General features: G+C 48.5%; 1 protein-coding gene across 1 annotated transcript; it reads left to right on the forward strand.

The window, feature by feature from the left end:
• Nucleotides 1-188: 188 nt before the first annotated feature.
• STIP1 (stress induced phosphoprotein 1) lies at nt 189-18,416 on the forward strand. Its single transcript, XM_067544024.1, has 14 exons — nt 189-346; nt 3,667-3,876; nt 6,128-6,269; nt 6,725-6,866; nt 7,565-7,733; nt 9,146-9,272; nt 12,392-12,494; nt 13,273-13,393; nt 14,334-14,430; nt 14,851-14,975; nt 15,534-15,570; nt 15,902-16,005; nt 16,348-16,520; nt 17,125-18,416. The coding sequence occupies exons 1-14, from the start codon at nt 338-340 to the stop codon at nt 17,195-17,197; spliced, it is 1,632 nt and encodes a 543-aa protein (XP_067400125.1). The 5' UTR covers nt 189-337; the 3' UTR covers nt 17,198-18,416.
• The last annotated feature ends 860 nt before the right edge of the window (nt 18,417-19,276 follow it).

A 19,276-nucleotide genomic window follows, 5' to 3' on the forward strand; every position in this document is an offset into this window, starting at 1 on the left:
TTGTCGATTGACATCTATCTTCACTTATCACTGCGCCCTTCGTAATGATCCCCTCCCCCATTGACGCAGCGGAGGCGGAGAGTAGGCGTGACCTGAACCGTGAGCGACTCACCTTTTTGCCTATCGTGGTGCGGGGAGGGCGGGGCCCGGACGTGTAACTACGAATAGGGCGGCGGGGGCGGCTCGGGGAGGCTTCTAGCAGGTTCCAGAAGGCGGCGTGAGGCGGGTAGGCCGGGCCGGGTGGAGAGACTAAGGCACTTTAACCGACAGTGGCGCGGGACGCGAGTCGGACTCGGGAGAGGTGGTGCAGTCTTGGACCCTGAGCCGGACAGGAGCCATGGAGACGGTGCGGGGCGGGGACTGAGGAGGGGTGGTCTGGTCTGGTCTGGTCTGGGGGGCCCCTGCGGGGTGTGAAGGCGGGAGCTGGGCAGGCTGTGGGGACGAACTGAAGAGGAAGCTGGGGGGCAGCCGGGGGGAGAAGTCAGTGGTGGGGGGAACCTGGGAGCTGCGAGGGGCCAATCTGGGTGGTGTGAGGGGGCCTGTGCAGGCTGTGGGGGCAGCCCATGAGGTGGGGTAGATTGGGGAAAGCTGGAGGGGGGTTGGGTGTCTACAGCCTGGGGCAGGGGGGTGAAATCTCTAAGGGGGGGAGCCCAGGGAGGTCTGACTCAGGCAACCACTGCAGTGGGTAGGAAGGAACAGCCTGGGGAAGGTGTTGGGGGGGGTGGGAAGAGGTACCGTGATGGGGCGGGGCTATCTTCAGGGGAGGGGCCTGGAGTATGCGAGTTTGCCTAAACTAGCCAGGTGGAAAGGTGTCTCTTAAGAACATGTTGCCCAATTCATTTTAACACCTTGGTGTAGACAGGTCAGGGTGTGTTTTAGCAGGTGCTAGTTGGCCAGGGTACCCCTTACCTTCCTCGGCACATCTCTACCAGCTAACACATGTCAAAGACCATTACCTTGTTTGCTGGTATGGTTTTAAGACACTTTTTATCCTAGTGTAGATGGAGCTTGAAAGGGAGGGGGGCAGAGATGCTGGAATGACAGCACTAAGAAGAGAGGGTGGCTGGGATTCGAGTTGGTGGGATAGACTACTGAAGAGCAGCCTGGGTCAGGGGGAGTGGAACAACTGTGAGGAGAGGTGGTCATGGGCCCTGGAAGTTGGCCGGGGTGGGAGGAAATAAAGTGGTTTGGGGAAAGCCGGTTGAGCCAGAGGCTTAAGGGGAGCCATAAAAAGGTGAGGGGGATGAAAAGATGTATGGGATAATATAGGGGACAACACAGAGTCTGAGTTGGATGTGAACTGAATGTGTATGATCAGGGTAGTTCAAGGGACTGTCTCAGGGTAGCTGGGATGGAGGTACCATCTCCCAGTATCTTTAGCCTCACCTTTGCATGTGGATTCACACCCCTGCCTCCTACGCCTACCATAGAAGACATGCTGAAGTAGGAGTAACTGTTCTTGTTGGATAGGTGTTAAGGTCACCAAGCAACAGTAAACTGTTTTGTGGGGGGAGGGGGTAAACTATCCATTGCATTCCCATGCTGGGGTTGGGAGCTGTACATTGCTGAGCTGCTGCTTAAACAAGGTCTATTAAAGTGCAGTAAAGAGACCCTGGAGCATCCTCCTTGGAGGGGGCATTGCAGGTGGACGGCTGGCATAATAAATCTTGCCACCAGAATCTCCCTTCTACCTGTCCCATTTGAAGAGAGCCCGTTGCTTTGGCATGGGTGAAGAGCTCTTAACTGTTTTCTCCACCAACTTCTGGCTGCACAGCTGAATTTGCTTCTTGAAGTTCAGCAAATCACTGACTTGAGAGGGCTGCTTTATTTTGGAGTAAGGCAGTTGTGTTTAACTTTGCACCTTGGTTTAAAACTCCTGTTGCTGTGGAACTAATGAAACTGAGGCAGTTGTGCTGGCAAGAGCCTAGGTATAGTGTGGGTGAAGCCAGTGTGAGCCTCCTACACAAGCAAGCCTTGTCAGTGGCCCACAATCCTGACCTACAAGGCCTCACCCTGCTATTCTTGTCCTTCATTCTCTCTGCATACAGCTCTGTCATGCCCCTCAATCCTGACATGCAGCCACCTACTATCCCAGGCCTAAATTCTACCCCTCTCTGCTTTGCTGATGCCTGTCAATCCCAATTCCTTCCACTCTCCACTCATGAGATTCCACCAGCTCCTTGCCCCTACAGACCTAATTCCTGACTTATCTCAGTGCCATTCTGCATTTCCTATTTTGGGCCCTGACTTGAGCAAAAAAGCCCAGTTTTTGCAGAATTATACGGTTGCTTTTTATCTTGCATACAAGCATCCACTGGGATGAGGCCAGCCAAAATTCTTCTTATGTCTTGTGTCAAGATATAAATCCAGCTCTAAAATGGGGAAAAAAATTTTTTTTTTAACTTGTAGCACTGTCTCTGAGCTCTTGAGCCCTGGCACTGGAAACTGGCGTGCCAGTTTTGTCAGATACCTGAAAAGTAAAGTGGAATGTCAAAAAGTTAGCGGGGTTCTTACACAGTCAGCTAATTTGGAGTGATCATTCAAAAGCTGCTGCAGGCAGTAATTATTTTGCCATTTGGGGCCTGAGCAACAGAGGAGCTCTAAATTATATGCCACATCAGCCCTGAAAAGGGAGCCAGCATTGGAATATCGCATATAGGAGCCATCTTAACACTAGTTCTTGTAAAAGGGAGACTTTGGATGTAATTGGGACATGCTTCTGTTGTATTGGCAGAGTTCAGGCTGTAAAGTACTTGAAATGTGGAGGTAACAGGCTGGAAAAAAAGCAAATATTATCTGCAACCTTCCTAAGGAGCTCATTAGAGAGAGTTGCTACCAGTTGTGCTTTTGAAGTGACTTTTCAGTAGATGCCTTTCCCTGGTCGAGACATCTCACCCGCAGTTGCTGGTTTTTGAGAGGAACTGCATCCCCATCAATGCACATTTGCAGAGAAGCTTCATACAACTTTACACCCCTACTTGACTTCTGGGTCTCTGGAGTGCATGCTTGAGCTCTGTGGTTAAATCATAAATATGTTTCCTTTGACTCTGGATGGACTTACTGGACCAAACAGCATCTTCCCAGAAACCTATGGCATTTCTTGGCCCTTTTTTAATGAAATTGCTTGAGTGAGTCATGTTGGAAAGTCCCACCTATGTGGTGATATCCAAAGGGGAGAAGTAGCTGGCTGGATGAGAATCACAAGAGGATAGACTTGGTTGTATGTGGTTTGGGATATTCAGAGACTGCTTATTGAGAAATCTGGAGGCCTTTGGTGTGTCAAACTTCCACAGAACAGCCATGTCCGTATCCAAGTTCTTACTGAATCTCTGTGCTATCAAGATGCTGATCTTGCTCTTGTATTAACCTTTCTGGGTCAATTAAAGGAGGCAGTATGTCTCTCTTCAAGCAGGTATTGAGTCGAAGTGGTTCTTGGTGAAGGTTTATTCTTCCTATCCAAAGTACTGATTTCAATAAGACTCCAAGCAGATGGTGCTTGGGGAGGACCCAAGAGGCAATAACAAAGGGCAGCTTTTAAAGTCACTTTCCTGCCTGTGATGCTGTGATTTGGGAAGGATAATTCCAGGGCAAGAGGGTTGCTTTGAGTTTTCCACCCATAACTGATCATGCTAATCCGATGCTCACTTTTGCTCCCCCCTTTATCAGGTGAATGAGTTGAAGGAGAAAGGTAACAAAGCCTTGTGTGCAGGCAACATCACAGAAGCCATCAAGCACTATTCAGAGGCAATAAAAGTAGACTCCAAGAACCATGTGCTCTACAGCAACAGGTCTGCGGCCTATGCCAAGAAAGGGGAGTACCAGAAAGCACTGGAGGATGCCTGTAAAACCACTGAGCTGAAGCCAGAGTGGGGCAAGGTGAGGGTCCCTCTCTAGATTATCTTTGGGGTCTTAGACTGTTGTCTTGCCTGTGAACTGAATGTTAGGGCTGGTGTTATGAAGGTCAGTCTGATCACAATGGTCACTTCATGTCTTAAAGTCTGGATCACTGGACAGTCATGTCTTGCAATAGTGCCAGTTGGAGTTAAAATGTAGTTACCACGTGGCTCTTCCTAGCCATACATAGCAGGAAAAATTGTGTTTTAACACAACATAACCATGTTATCTTTGTAGTTTAAACAAGGAATAAATTATGCCTTCATGCGTTGGAAACTTGCTGTTAAGAGGAATTCCTTTGATTTAGGCTGGGATCTTCAAAGGAGCTGGAGGTATCTGACTAAATCCCTTAGGAGTCTGAGAAAATCCCAGCATTTTCATTTATTTCATGTGCTTATATGGTCTCCATTACCATAATATTTGTGGGTCTCACAATCTTTAATGTAGTTATCCCGGCAATCCCCGTGTGAGGCAGAGCAGTGCTATTAACCTCGTTTTACAGATGGGGAACTGAGGCACAGAGACTGACTCACTCAACATCACACAGTTTGGTGGAGCAGAAACTTGAACCCAGATGTCTTGAGTTTAACCCTGAGGAATTTCTCTTCAATCAGAATGGTTTCCAATCTCTGGACATAACATTTTTGGCTGCTATTCTGTGTAATGGCCACCATCTTGGTTGTCACTGAGCACTAAACAACAGACCTTCAGAGCTATAAGCATGAGTTAAAAGGTTAGGCTCCATAGCTGGAGGTTGTGACAGACTCACATGCTCTGTGCATGGGCCACAGAGGGCAACCTGTAATACAGTGTAGTTTACAAAGATGTGCTTATCAAACCTCTGTTCCTCAGTGGTGTTTTCCTGCACAGGATATCAGAGTTCCTATTCCCTGCCATACAGGAAACCTGTGCCTAAATGTTGTAGAGGCAGTGTTACACTTATGAAATAAACAGCAGGATATTATTTAGGGGACAAGGCAGTATGCCACATTTATTATGAATACAGAAAATATTTTTAAAAAGCAATTGCCTAAAACACACTTAGGCGCACACACGCACACAGTTCTGCAGGAGGGATATAATTACCAGCCTCTGTGTTGCTCGAGCTGAATCACTGGCCAGGTGACTCAGACACGAGGATAGAGCCAGGCTCCGTCGGTCGCGACACGATACTCCTTGGGGTTTGCAGAACGAGCCCAAAGTCCAGGTTTCTTCTCCCTGTTTTTATAATTATTTATCCCCATTCAGAGCTATGGATTTTGTCATGTCAGATAGTCTCCTTGTTTGATGTGATCATCAATTACGTTTGATATTGCAAGTGTGACAGATTTTTATTTTTTGTTTTGTTTTACACTTTGTCTTGTTCCTGTCCTGTTTTCCGGGTTATCTTGATCTTTGACCATCTGGGTTGTAAAAGTTTTTTAAACAAAAGCATCTTCTCTCCCTCCTGCCCTTGGAGGCTGAGAACAATTACCTCAGCAATTATTTCCTTGCTGTTTTATCTCAGCAGACTCAAACTGCATTCACTCCTCATTCATACTTACTAAAAATCATTATATTTTTATTTTATTACATTGGTATATTATTTTATACTTACTACTAACATAATAAAATTCTTATACCTACACCAATTTTATTAATATTAATTTTACTAAAAGGAAACAAAAGAAATCTTATTTGCCCTCTCATTGCCCCATATTTACACATTAACTACATTCCTGATATGCAGTGGGCACTTTCCTTCACTTGTAAATTATTACAATTAGATTTCAGGATGTTCCCAAACAGTCATATGTAGATGTTTACAAACAGGACCCCAATGTGTCATAAATGTTAAATCACAAAATGTTTAGGCAGGATATTCCCACTCATATGTTTAAGCAGTCAGTTATCATAATGGAGCTTGGGGTGGCGTGAACAAACAATCAATGTGTCCAGAACATCCCTATCTATAATGCCTGATTTTGTTTTTTTAGTGTCGGGAATAATCCTTAAGTTTTAAATACGTATTCTTGGCCCAGGCCTGCTCTGGTTCAGACCTACATCACAGTGCTGGGGCCTACAGCAGGTTGCTCTGCCCAGATTCCCAGCTGTCCCAGCATTCTGGAGTCTGGGGTGTTAGATGTAGTGATGCTGAAATTCCGTGAGTGTGGAGACTCATCCCACCCTCCATTGACAGTCTGCTGCACCACATGACCTTCCTCTCTATTATATCCCTCTCTCCCGCTTTCAGGGCTACTCCCGGAAGGCAGCTGCCCTGGAGTTCCTGAATCGTTTTGAAGAGGCCAAGAGGACATATGAGGAGGGGCTGAAACACGAGCCAGGGAACTCTCAATTGAAAGAGGGGCTCCAGAACATGGAAGCCAGGCTAGCGGGTAAGGGAACAAACTGGGGGACCAGGAATTACAGCCAGAGATCATCCACCCTGCTTAGCTGTGTGACACAGAAGCTGCAGAGATCAGACTCTTCTCTGCACCTACAGTGAGTGGCCTCACAGTGGCTGTGCCCTGCTTTTGGGCAGGGAGAGCATGGGAGAAAAGGTGCCATGGAATTAGGACTAGGGCTACCTTCTTTCCACCAGCAGCTAGTCTTAAATTGCCCCCCTTTTTCAACCCTGAGCTGGGACTGATTGTGCCAAGGCTCCCTGCTCCTGTGTTTGGTCAAGAGGCAAGCATCGCTCAGAAGAGATTGGTTGTTGTGTTAGCCATGCAGGCAGCAGCTTCCTGATAGCAGCAGAAATATTGCTCTGTATCAGACCCAAGTATCCTTTTGGGGTTACCTTGGTGCTGAAGTGACCAGCCTGTACCTTCTGTTCCTGCTCCCCCCACAGAGAGGAAGCTCATGAACCCCTTTAATGTGCCAAACCTCTACCAGAAGCTAGAAAGCGACCCCCGCACAAGAGCCTTGCTGAATGACCCCAGCTACAAAGACCTGATTGAGCAGCTCCGGAACAAGCCTTCTGACCTGGGGACGTAAGTTGGACCTACCCCAGTTCTGCTAAGAAAGTGGTTTTGCTGTAGTGTAATCTTAGGAGGAGTAAGGCTTTATTTTCTTGGGAGTAATTTGTCATGAGCCTCAGGCATGGGGTCTCCTAGATCTGCAAACTGCAGCCATTCTGCCACCATGTTCCCCTCCCCACACCCCAGTCAACACCATGCCATCCCAGGGTGTGTGTGATCCAGGATGCCGGGCTGGCATAACCCTTGAGACTGTGTCCTTGAGCCAAAAGGCAGAGTGTATACGGATCACCATAACCATGCATGCTGTCCTTTAGACACACAGGCAGGGCCCTTACCTGAGGGGCTCTGGACTGGGATGTAGTTGAGGAGAGCAGGATAGTAGGAACATATTAAGGGTTTTTTTGTAAGTATCAAGAGGCAGCAGAATAGCTGGGGGTGGGGGGAGCAGAGGGGTGAGGTGAAATAGGGACAGTAATGCAGATGAAGCCTAAGATGTGCAAAATATAAAAGCTAGTATTTAGCTCCAAGCAGGTACCCAGGCATCTGGCTTTCCTGAGGTCCCCTACGCTGCAATAGGGAGAATCCAGCCCCTGGAGTTTAAGGTTCAAGGCATCTTCCATCATCCCAGCTGACTGAGATGTAGAAACCAGGTCTGTAAGGCCTGTCTGAATGGCTCCTAGCTACTCCCTCTTCCCCCTTGCTTCTCTCAGGAAGCTGCAGGACCCACGAGTGATGACCACGCTGAGTGTGCTCTTGGGAGTCGACCTCGGCAGTGGGGATGATGAGGATGAAGCCATGTCTCCGCCTCCGCCCCCTCCACCCAAAAAGGAATCGAAGCCAGAGCCCATGGAAGAGGATCTCCCGGAGAATAAGAAGCAGGTACCACCAACTGTATCTCTGGTCTTGTTACACTTTAAGCTCCCAGTCCTGTGCAAGAAGCTGGGGGTGGGAGGAAGGGTTGGTGCAAGGGAATGCCCTTTAGTAGAGGGCCAAGTAGGGCTGCAAGGCATCATTATAAAGATGCACTGGTCCCAGGAACAGAGTGGATATTTGGCTGGCTGTACCCTTCCGCTTGTTGACAGGGCAGTGGGTCAGCTGATCAGCCCAGATCAACCATTGGCTCTCTGACAGGAGCCTTGTCACAGACCCTTCTCTCCTAAGCCTCACTGTGAGGCTAAATCATCTTGTTTCCTCTGCATTCACTAGGTTAACTGGCTATAGCTATGGTGTACATCCTGTTGCCTCTTTCAAGGGGCATATGCCTGCTTGGAAGGAGTCTAAGTTTCATGGTTAGGCTTTTACCTGCACTAGGGTCAAAGGCCAGAGCAAGGTATTCATCTTGAGTTCTGCCCGCACCTGGATTTCCTATGGTAATAAAACAGCCAAGGTTAGGGGCCTGATTTCAACAGGTGCTGTTCTGAGATCTGACCACAGCTGGTTCAGACCTCAGGCTTGTGGTTTTGGTGGGGGAGGTCCTGTAGCAAAATTAGGCACTTAATCTGTACACAAGTGAGAACTGGTAGAAGGCAAGGGCTCCCCTGCCGTCATGCCTTTATCTTCTCATTGGAGAAGGGGGATGTTGCACTGGGCCCTGACTTTTTTCAGAGGCACCTTTAGTTCCTTTTGGCTCCATTAAAGCTCTGTGCTTAAGGCAGTGAAATCCCACTGAGCTGTCTTACAGTGGGGGAAGAAATAGGTTGCCTTTGCCATCTTGGAAATGTGCCATGCCAATTGGCAAGTGCATTAACCTTTGTCAGTATGCAGAAGGCTGGCTCACTTCTCCCCTGAACATAGCAGAGTGTTAGTATGCCAGACTAGCCCCTTCTCTGCAGTTCACTCATGGTTGCTGTCCATGCAGCCTGCAAGTCTTCCTATTGCACAGCTCCCAGTGTGAATGTTGTACTGGAAACACATGTAATTAGAGCAAGACTCCCAGTTGGCGACAGGAGTGCTAACACATCACTGTGGGATGCTAAACACCTTCCTCTCCAAATTTGTGTTGTCTGTTTCCTGGTAACAGGAAACAACCAGGATTGCGTGGGTATGTAAGAGCTATGCTCTAGAGGTAAATATTTGTGCTACTGTAAGTCTTGGTTCCAGTGGTGGGAAGGGGTGATGCTATGAAAGCCTGTGAATGTCTGGCACTGACCATTAGAAAAATCTTTTAGCATAGGCCAGGACTCAACACATGGCTTGGACTCTAGAGCTGGGTAGTAAGGCCTAAGAGAGCTGAAGGGTTTGATAGACTCAGCATCTCCAGCTGCTATTGTTTCTCCTGCCCCCACTTTCAGGCTCTGAAAGAGAAGGAGCTGGGAAACGAGGCCTACAAGAAGAAAGACTTTGCTGCAGCTCTAAAGCACTATGACAAAGCTAAAGAGCTGGATCCCACCAACATGACTTACATCAGTAACCAAGCAGGTAAGAGGGGAGTTGCAGTCTGATCTGGAGGATGCTGCTTCCAGAGTCTGACTCTAAAAGAGGTCCCCCTGAACTGAGATGCAGCCACCTCTGGGGTAAAATGGGACAGCTGTCTGTCAACCCGCATAAATGCTAGTTTAGGACAGGAAATTAAGGATAATTATATATTCACATGCCTGAGTCCCTAGAGTTACCAAAAGGGCTGTAGTACGTCCTATAAGTACAAGGAGTCGGTGTCTCTATCACATCTATGCTCCTTCACCCTGTGCTGAGGCCGATAAGCATACCACCTACTCTCCCTGTGCCATTCCTTGGTGGTCTCCCATACACGTGCTGATCTGGCCCAATCCTGCTCGGCTCACACAAGGTCATGTGGAGGCATTGCTGTCTAGTGGATAGACCACTGGATTTGGGGACTCGGGCAACTTGGATTATATGATCAGCTTTACCACTGGTCTGCTGGATGACCGTGGTTGAGTCATTGCCCTCCCTTCCCTCTGTTTCCTCTTCTGTAAAATGGAGGTAATGCTGCTGACCAGCCTTGTAAAGCACTTTGAGAGCTACTGTTGAAAGTACTGGATAAAAGCTAGGGATTATTATTAATTGATACAGCTTGGTTAAGTCAAAGTTAAGGATGCCCTGTGTTATGTCATGCCCTTCCAGAACATTGAGTTCAGCAAAATTCAGACTTGTGAAACCAGGAAACAGGTTATGGCAAGAAGTTTAACTCTGCCCCTTGGGGCTCGCAGTAGCCACTGAAAACAGAGTGCATGCACTCCAGCTGCATTCAGTGTGTTAGATGTAACTGTACTGAATGGTGAAGGCATTAGTTTAAGGAGCAGATTGGCAGAGCTGTGCTTATGATATGAGATCTGGGTACAAGGACCTCCCTCCTCCCTCTCAGTGTATGATCAAAGGAAAGAGGTGGATGTGTACCTTGATCCTGTATCCCATGTTTCAATTCTCTCAATAGTAGTGCACATAGGTAGCCTTGCTGGGGATTGTCAGCCATGAGGTGAGATATGAGAGCAGTCTGGGTTTAATGTGAGTAAGTGAAAGTACATTTTTGGATGGAATCCTCTAAGCAAATCTGAAGGGTTGTGAAATTTAAAAAGTGTGGGTTTGTTTCTGGGGAGTAGGCTGAGTGTTTGAGTGTAGAACAGGAATAGGTAGTTCTGTTCAGTACAGCTCACCTAACAAACAAGTTTTGCCTTAGCAAAGAGAAGGTGATAAACTCTGTGCCATAGTTATCATTTGCCCTTTTCCCTGAGTGAGTTTGTGTGCTATAGGCATATTAGGTTATCACTCAGACAGCAGAGTTATGGTTGTGTTGGCTTATTTCTTCATTCAGTATTCCCTCATTTTCACAAGTCTGAATTTTGCTGAACTAGAAGTCCCAGAAAGGCACAACATACCACCCGGAAATATTAAGTGCATTAACAAAGTGGGTATTGGGGTTTTTTTGGGGGTCCTATTTCTTCCCCCTATCTTCCTCCCGTTGCTATGCTTCCTAATCTCCTTCCAACAAGTATTTGCATATGTAATTTATTTTCTTTTGGAATATAGTTTGAGCTCCTTCTGAAAACAGCAGAAAATTCAGATGAAATCCCCCTTGAAAAAAAACCAACCTTTTGGCAAGCGTAGACTGTAGCAACATGGATACAATGCATTTTCAGACTTCTGCCAACAGTCAGATTTTAACTGACACTCTAGCTTGATGTAGGTCAGGTTTAGTGGCTACTGTATGTCCCTTGAGCCACTGAGCTGCATGTGAAAACTGGCAGGATAGAAATCCTCTTCTTGGCTATTCCGTTCGCATGTGTGTGGTGTTATCTGTTTAGAAAGTTGTATGCTTAATGTGGTGTGAGCCAAAGAGACTGTTTTGGATACCATTCTCTGTTGCTCTCCCAAAGTGTTATTAGGTGTCCCATTCACTAGCTGGGGTATATGTCAAATGATTGAGATAACTTTGGGGAAGATCAGAGCTCACTTTGATCCCTATGTCTGTGCAAAAAAAACTGATAGAAACTGTCAACTTTAAGAAATGCTGTTTTGGTGGGGGTGATGATACATCAGGAGCTCTTTCTTCAGGCGACCCTAAAATTGGATATCTATCCCATATCCCCATGAATAGCGCTCTGAGAAAATCACACTTCCATTGACTGAATAGAAATTGTTAAATGTAACCAATACTGCCCTCCCACCCCCAAATACCAGGGAGGCAGAAGTGGGCATCTGTGGCAGTTCCATGCTCAGTTCGGCTTGTAGCATGTAGAAATACCATGTCAGATCAGCAGTTCGGAGTGGGGGGTTGCGTGTTATCTTGTTTTATGTGAGGCGCAGTAGCCAGTGCCACTGTCACTTAAAACACAAGAGTTGCACCGAGCAGGACATAGTGCATCTGGATCCCCACTTCTATGTCCCCTGTGAGGCTATGGCTGCTCGTGTGCCAAGTGGTGTTGGATACGGTCTCTCACATCAAACCAGCTGCTGAGTCTTTTCTCTCCCTGCCCTGCTATGATTTTTTTTCCAGCTGTGCAGAGGGGAAACTGGCATCCATATACCCCAATTTTCTCATTGAGCCTTGTAGCACCTATTCCAAGCGCTACTGTGCCTCATGTAAAATTGACTGCTGTGTTGTCGTCCCCCCCCCACCACCACCACCCAAACTGCTGCTCTGACATGATGCTGCTCCATGCTAAGAGCCACACCAAGCAGGAAATGGGTGCATGCAAGTACCCATTTCCACCTCCTGTTGGAAAAATCACAGTAGTTCAGGGGGAACTCAGCGGCCGATTTTATACAAAGGAGTGCGGAAGTGACCTTTCGCTGGCTGCGTTTTTTGCATATCCTGTGAAAATTGCTACTTTACCCATGACACTGGTGTTTAATTTTTAAAAAAAACAACAAATTCTCAGCACCCTACCCATGAGGCACACGACATTGCAAAGCAATATGAGCAAGCATGTGGATTTTAGAGCACTTAGAAATGTCAGCTTTTGAACAGAAAGAGTTCTTGACCTTAACTCTAGCAGCATTGGTGCTCTGCTAGAATAATAGAGGTGGTCTGGCTGGGGGTTGTGATGGGAAGTGGTCTCATGTGTGTTTTACCTTTGCAGCGGTGTACTTTGAGAAAGGCGACTACAGCAAGTGCCGAGAGCTGTGTGAGCAAGCCATTGAGGTGGGGCGTGAGAACAGGGAGGACTACCGGCAGATCGCCAAGTAAGTGCATGCAGCGCAGGGTTGGGGCGTATGGAAGTGAGCATCTTTGCCACCTGCCCTCCTCCCTTCTCCTTAGGTTCCTGTAGCATCCTTATCAGCGGTGTATCCAAGTGCCTCCAAGTCATGCATGAAGTGACATGTGACTAACATTAGTTGTGGTTCATTCACTATCATCCTCCTGCCTGAAGGAGAATTGTGTGTGCAGCAGAGTGTTTATTTTGGTAGGTTGTATGTAGAAATGTCCATGCTGCTCTATATTCATATCAGAGAAGGCAGATCAGAGAAGCATGCCAAGCACTAGGAGTGGGAGGATTGTGGTGGCCCTTTGTTCTGGGAATTTTATTTCCACAGTCTTGGGCCAGTCCTCAAGATGCTGGTCTGTATTTTTGTCCTGCTTTAATTACTTGCTAGTAGACCTAGCAGGGAATGGGCTTGGGGCCTCTTCTGGTGTTTGCTCTTCTCTCCACCCCTGACTTATGAGCTTCTACTGTTTGGATTAGTGCTGGGATCTGGAAACTTTTCACCTCCAGCTTACTAGTTCAAATCCAGCCCAAGTCAGTGCTGTTATTAGTCAGTGGCTTGAAATGAGTTTGCTGGATCTTAGCTGTCAGTTGTGGCCATGACTAGGCCCCTGTGTGCCACAGACACAGAACTCTCCTCTGCAGGGGTCCTCTGGGTCAGAAGGAGACACTTTCAGCAGGGCAGATAGTGCAGGGAGGTGACATACTTCTGTCTCCTATTGCCTTATATTGATGCTGGCTGCTTTCTCCCCATTCAGAGCTTATGCAAGGATTGGTAACTCCTACTTCAAGGAGGAGAAGTACAAGGAAGCCATCCAGTTCTATAACAAGTCTCTGACTGAGCACCGGACTCCCGATGTGCTAAAGAAGTGTCAGCAAGTGAGTGTGGGGTCGTGTCCCCTAGTCCACGTGGGGCCTGCTGCACCGAGTACCTCCACATGCGCAGCATTCTCCACCTGGCAGAGCAGAGAGATCCTGCCACTCAAAACCCCACTCTAAAATTCAAGGCCCATAGCAAGTAGGTAGCTAAGGGGTTTCTAGGTCTCCACATGGTATTGGAAACGTGATTTTTTTGGGGGGGAGGGCCAGGTTTCCCTATTACCACAGCTGTGAGCCCCTGACACCTTATGTTAATCCTTTGAGTCCTTTTGCAGACACAATCCTTGCTTCCCCTGCAAGAGCAGGAACCATAGAATTAACCAGATCCAAGGAGCAGGGAATTTATCCCTCTGAGCTATTGTTTCAGGCTGTCTGAAGACTTGGGTAGACGTCAGCAGTGGTTAAAAGTTTCATGAAGTTTTCACTGCGGCAATGAGGCCTGGAAGCATGATCTTTTCAAACAAAAGGGAGGTTTTGAAGCATCAAAGTGGCTGCTTTGCTGCAGCACTACAGGAGACCTAGGCCCCTCACTAGCCTGTTGACTGGAATGCATTCTTTACTGCGGCATGATTATGGGCATCTGGGGGAGAGCAGCCAATCTGGGTGACAGTGTAGTAACTCAGCCTGGACTCTTTCACTGACTCACAGGATGGCCACTCTGTCCTAGCACTCCGTGGGGAGCCTGCTGAGCTGGGTAGCTTTGTATCTAGGGGAAGACGGAGGGACCAGTGTAGCACCCTGCAGCATTTACTAGGGAACGGCCACGCGTTTCCAAGCCTCATCTTCTCCCTGCACCTTGGCCATTTTACTCCTACTGCAGTCTGGATGCAAGAGCAGGGAGCAGTCTGTAGTGAGTGGACCATGTAGCCAAGGGGAGGGGAGGTGCCACTGAGGGGAACAGTGTCTGTTACATCATACCTTGCTCATGCTTCCTCCACAGGCTGAGAAGATCTTGAAAGAGCAGGAGAGGTTGGCATACATTGACCCCGATCTGGCTCTGGAGGAGAAAAACAAAGGCAATGAGTGTTTCCAGAAAGGTGAATGCTCTCAAAGCTTGACCAGGAGTCAGTGAATGGCCCTGCAACATAGCCAGGCCTGCAGGGATGGGCTAACAGGCCAATCTTTTCAGTAGCCATAAAGAAGTCTGCCTCGTATGACCTGCTGTTCCTTTCTTGCCAGGGGTGTGTGACTGACTCTGGCATTAGCTGTTTCTGTAGCAGCTGTGTAGGATGCTGTCAGCACAGCTTCACTGCTGGATTGAGTATGGAGAAGTAGGTAGCCTGACTTGCAGAGCTACAGCCAAAGCCAGTAGGAACGGCAGGTTCCCAGACTATCTGACAAAGGAGGGAAGAGCTAAGCCATGGTCTGATGAATGGGTTTGTGCAGTGCCTAAGAGTGAGTGCAAGAGTTCAGGGGTCCCTATGACTTACTGCTGCCCCCCCCCCCCCTCTTTCTAGGGGACTACCCCCAAGCAATGAAACACTACACAGAAGCCATCAAACGCAACCCCCATGATGCCAAACTCTACAGCAACAGAGCTGCCTGCTACACCAAACTCCTGGAATTCCCACTAGCACTAAAGGTAAGCACCACGGCCTTGTCTCTCAGTCCATCCTACAGATGCATTACTAGGGCTCTGGGCCAGTGGTGAACCAGGGCTTTTGTCATCCTTTCTGCAAACCTAGGCAGCATCTTGTCCTCCCCAGAGATAATTTCTTTGTATTACTGTAGGACCCTCAGTCATGGACCAGAACTCCTGTGTTTGTACAGCACCAAGCACAATGAACAGGCAATCCCTGCCCCAAAGAGCTGACAATACATGTGGGAGAATTTGTCTACTTATACAACAGCTTGTGTTAGTTTTACTGCAACCCAGGTGTGCTGGTGGGCCAACATCTGTAAACCTTCCAGCCCTGTCCCCACCATCACTCTGAACATTGCTTTCCAAAGTATTTAACCCTTCAGAAGCTGCAAACTCATGTATAGACCTTTGCTTGGCTGGCAGGCTGCAAAATGGCAGCATTTCTTGCTCAGGGCAGTTAAATAGGTAGGAGGGAAGCCAAGTGTCTTGCTACTAAAATCACAAGCCTGTTAACTTTACTGGGGAGAGACCTTTATTATAGTATCTTCTCTCCTTTAGGACTGTGAAGAATGTATCCAGCTAGAACCTACCTTTAGTAAGTAGACTGTATCTGACTGGGGGCTGAGTTACACAATTATCCTTGGCTGGCTTAGCTTCATGTGACACTGGAGTAGCTGCCATGGTACTAGGGTGGGTGGAGGGAGGAACCTGGGCTGTACAGACCTGTGGAATAGTTCAGGCTGAACATACCTTAAATTCAGCCTGTTGGGCCAGTGTCTGTGGTTCCTAATCGGTATTTCACATACCCAACTGACCTTACTACCAAAGGGCATCTGAGAGGGAAGCACAGGAGGGGGAAGAGGTGTTTAGCAAGTGTAACCCTCAAGCAGCTGATTTTGGGGAGTTGGGATTGTGTTTGCTTGCAGTCAAGGGTTACACCCGAAAAGCTGCAGCGCTGGAAGCCATGAAAGACTATAGTAAAGCCATGGATGTCTACCAGAAAGCTCTCGACCTGGATTCTAACTGCAAGGTGAGAGTGCCTGATGCCTAGCAATGCATTACTGCCAACAGCTGGACTCTACCTGTGGGTGTGGGTCAGGCTTGTCTGTGTTGTACTGAACTGACTTAATGTACTAGCTAAACCACCCTTCCCCCAGGTTAAGCTTGTGCTGAAATGCCTTGCTAAGGTTCCCTGGCAGGGACCAGTTCTGGCTATGTGCCCTTGAGGCCCAGGTTGCAAGGACTAATGCCTGAGAAGACCTGGGACCTGTCAAACCAACCATGCTTGGCATTAGTTGCTCCACATCTGCCAGGATACTCTAGCTAGCTCTGACCAGAGCCCCTCATGCTGCCCATGCCAATCTTGTTTCAGGAAGCTGCTGATGGCTACCAGCGCTGCCTCATGGCCCAGTACAACCGCAATGACAACCCCGAGGACGTCAAGCGGCGCGCCATGGCTGATCCCGAGGTGCAGCAGATCATGAGCGACCCAGCGATGCGGCTGATTCTGGAGCAGATGCAGAAGGACCCACAGGCGCTCAGCGAGTGAGTAAGGTGGCCTGAACGTGGGGATGACTGGAGCGTGGGTCCGGTTGGATCTAGCTCTAGGCATCAATGACTGGATAACAGAGATTAGATCATAGGGAGATCTCTTGAGGAGCCACATTGTGCTCCCTGCTGAGCCGTATAGGGGTGTGTTTCATAAAGCTTATTGCACTGCCTAACTCCAACTTTTAGGGGGTTCTGTTGGGTCCAAAATCTTTATCCCATGCTGGTCCCTATAGAGGGGACCTTGTCCACATCAGAGAGCCCATAGCATTTTTCCAAGAGTTAGGGTGTTCATCCCAGTGCCTTGGCTGAATTCTCCCATTCAGGGAAGTTTAGACTTCTTACAGTCCCTCAGTTTCAGGCATATACAAGATATTCCTTCACCCTCTTAACCAGAGTTGTATGTTTTGACATGACCACCCCACTCCCCTCTATATTCCCCCTCCCATATCCCACTCCTGAGGTATCTGTCACAATGCCAGACAATGAACCCCTCATAAAAAGCCACTGTGCCCCAGTCTGGAGGCAGCTGCATCTCAACAGGTAATGGAAGTGTCAAACTTAAGTGCTTTGGGGTGATACTACTACTTCCTCTCTGCAGACACTTGAAGAACCCAGTAATAGCCCAGAAAATCCAGAAGCTGATGGATGTTGGTTTGATTGCAATTCGGTGATGACTTCGCCACCCTGCTCTGCCCCTTTGCCTGTTCATAGGGCAGCTGGGACATTGGACACTGGCAGTACAAGCAAAAGGAAAGGCTATCTCAGTAGGAAATAAAGACTTGTACAATATCACACTCTCCACGGGACCTGCTGCCTGCACCTTCCTTGCTAGTGCAGGGCCAGCTAGCCACTTTCTCTCCAGTTCCTGTATCTTCCAAGCAGCTTGTTCCATTGTTGAGCCATCCCTCCCCTCAGCTGTTCTTTCTTTTTGTTGGCAGAGGTCTGGAAGGTGGTGGCTCCTAACTGTTCATTGTCTGGTTCTTCTGGCTGTGAGACTGCATTGCCATGCCGCGCTCCCAATAAAAGAGCAAAGCAGTCAGTGTTGCTTCTGGGTGTGTGTCCCTCCCTCCTCCCCACAAGACAGCCAAGGCAAGATCTGTTTAAAGATCCCAGCCGTGTCCATGTAGACACTGGAAAGGTTGCATGTGTCCACTCTGCAGCTGGCCATCCCGGTGGGCGTTCTAGAAAGTGCCTGGGTTCACATGTCAGTGGCTGTCTGGTGCCAGTAAGTAAAACAGGAAATGTCTTGCTGACAAGGCTCAATATGTAGCTAGACAGGCAGGAGTTAGTATCACAAGCATCACCCCAGCACCCAGCCTGCAGCCTTTTAAACTCATGCACAGATATTACTGACTCTAGTCTCTTCTGTTGTGAGAGCAGGATCATTGGGTTCTTCCCTAGAATCCCTATCTCAAGAGGAGAAGATGAAGGGGTTGGTATGAAGGCCCTATGCCAGAGAGATGACAAACACCCTGCTAGCGGTGCTCACTCTGCAAGGGGCGTGTCAAGCTGTCCCAACTTGTTGCCATACAGGGTCCCTTCCCATCATGTACAGCAGGGGGTCATGGGCTGGGGAGGTAATGTTGCTGTACCTTCCTTTCCCTGCTAGCTGAGGGCAGTGGGTATATTTCCCCCTACCCTAGAATAGAAAGGCTGAGCTCTGTAGCCCCAGTGCAGCAGGTGGGCTGGCTCTGATGCCAGCTGCGGGGTACAGGTAATTTCTTTCCTAGGGGATCTTAGCAGCTGCTTCCCCATCCCCCTTCCCCAGAGGCTGTGCGCCTGCACCGAGGCCTCTGCTGCTATAAATATAGCACCCGCAGAAGCAGGAAGGGGGCTGTGCCGCAGAACAGGAACTAGTGATATGATGCAGACTTAGCTGCTCGGATCCCTGCATGATGCCCCAAAATGGTCTCTTCACTCAATGTTGGTGCTGTTCTCATGGTATTTCCAGGGTCTGGCCAAATCTAAACCCTCCTGCAAGGAGAGGGGTGTAGGGAGAGGGAGGTGGGGAACCCAATGCCTTGTGAATCCTTCAACCCCAACTTAACCCTTCCCCTCTCTAGCTTGTCTAATCAGCCCCCCATCAATTGTGGTCTGACACCTTCTCTTTCCCTACAGCTGATCCCATTCCCCCTTCTGTCTAGACATGCCCCCTCAGCTGTGTATTCAGCCAGGTCCTTGGTGTTAACTGCGATCAAGGGTTTTTTTCCTCTTTGCTCCCAGAGTGGTGCTGATAGGCTACCAGCCAGCACAGTCCTATGTTGACAAGCCAAGCCTTGAGGATTGCAGTTGGCTTTAGGAGGAGAGGGGGGTCTAGGGGTGGGAGCAGAAGCACTGAGAGTCAGGAGTAGGAGCCAATGTCTTAGAGCAGGGAAAAGTTAGGACTGCAGCATTCTCTCCCCCTACGTGTAACCTGGGGGCATTAGGGAAGCAAGACCCCTGAGTTTCAGGCTGGGAGGAGTAATAAGCATCTACCACTCAACACAGTTGCCATACAGCTGGATGTTTCTCAACAATACCCCAAATTCCTGGGGCCAACAGCAATATAGGAACATAAGAATTGCAAGATCAGATCACTCAGTTGGTCCACTGGTCCCAGAATCTAGTCCACCCCCTCCCCCCCCCCCCCCCATGCTTCCTGCTTCAGAGCAAGGTTCAGATCACCCTGGGGTTCTGATTACTGGGCACATTCCCTAAACATTATCCATGTTCTGCAGCTGTTTATTTCCCCTCATGCATTCTTGACACCT

This window comes from Emydura macquarii, unplaced genomic scaffold (assembly GCF_026122565.2).
Source record: "Emydura macquarii macquarii isolate MOO-44397 ecotype Brisbane River unplaced genomic scaffold, CSIRO-AGI_Emac_v2 contig_968, whole genome shotgun sequence".
Taxonomy (NCBI): Eukaryota; Metazoa; Chordata; order Testudines; family Chelidae; genus Emydura; species Emydura macquarii.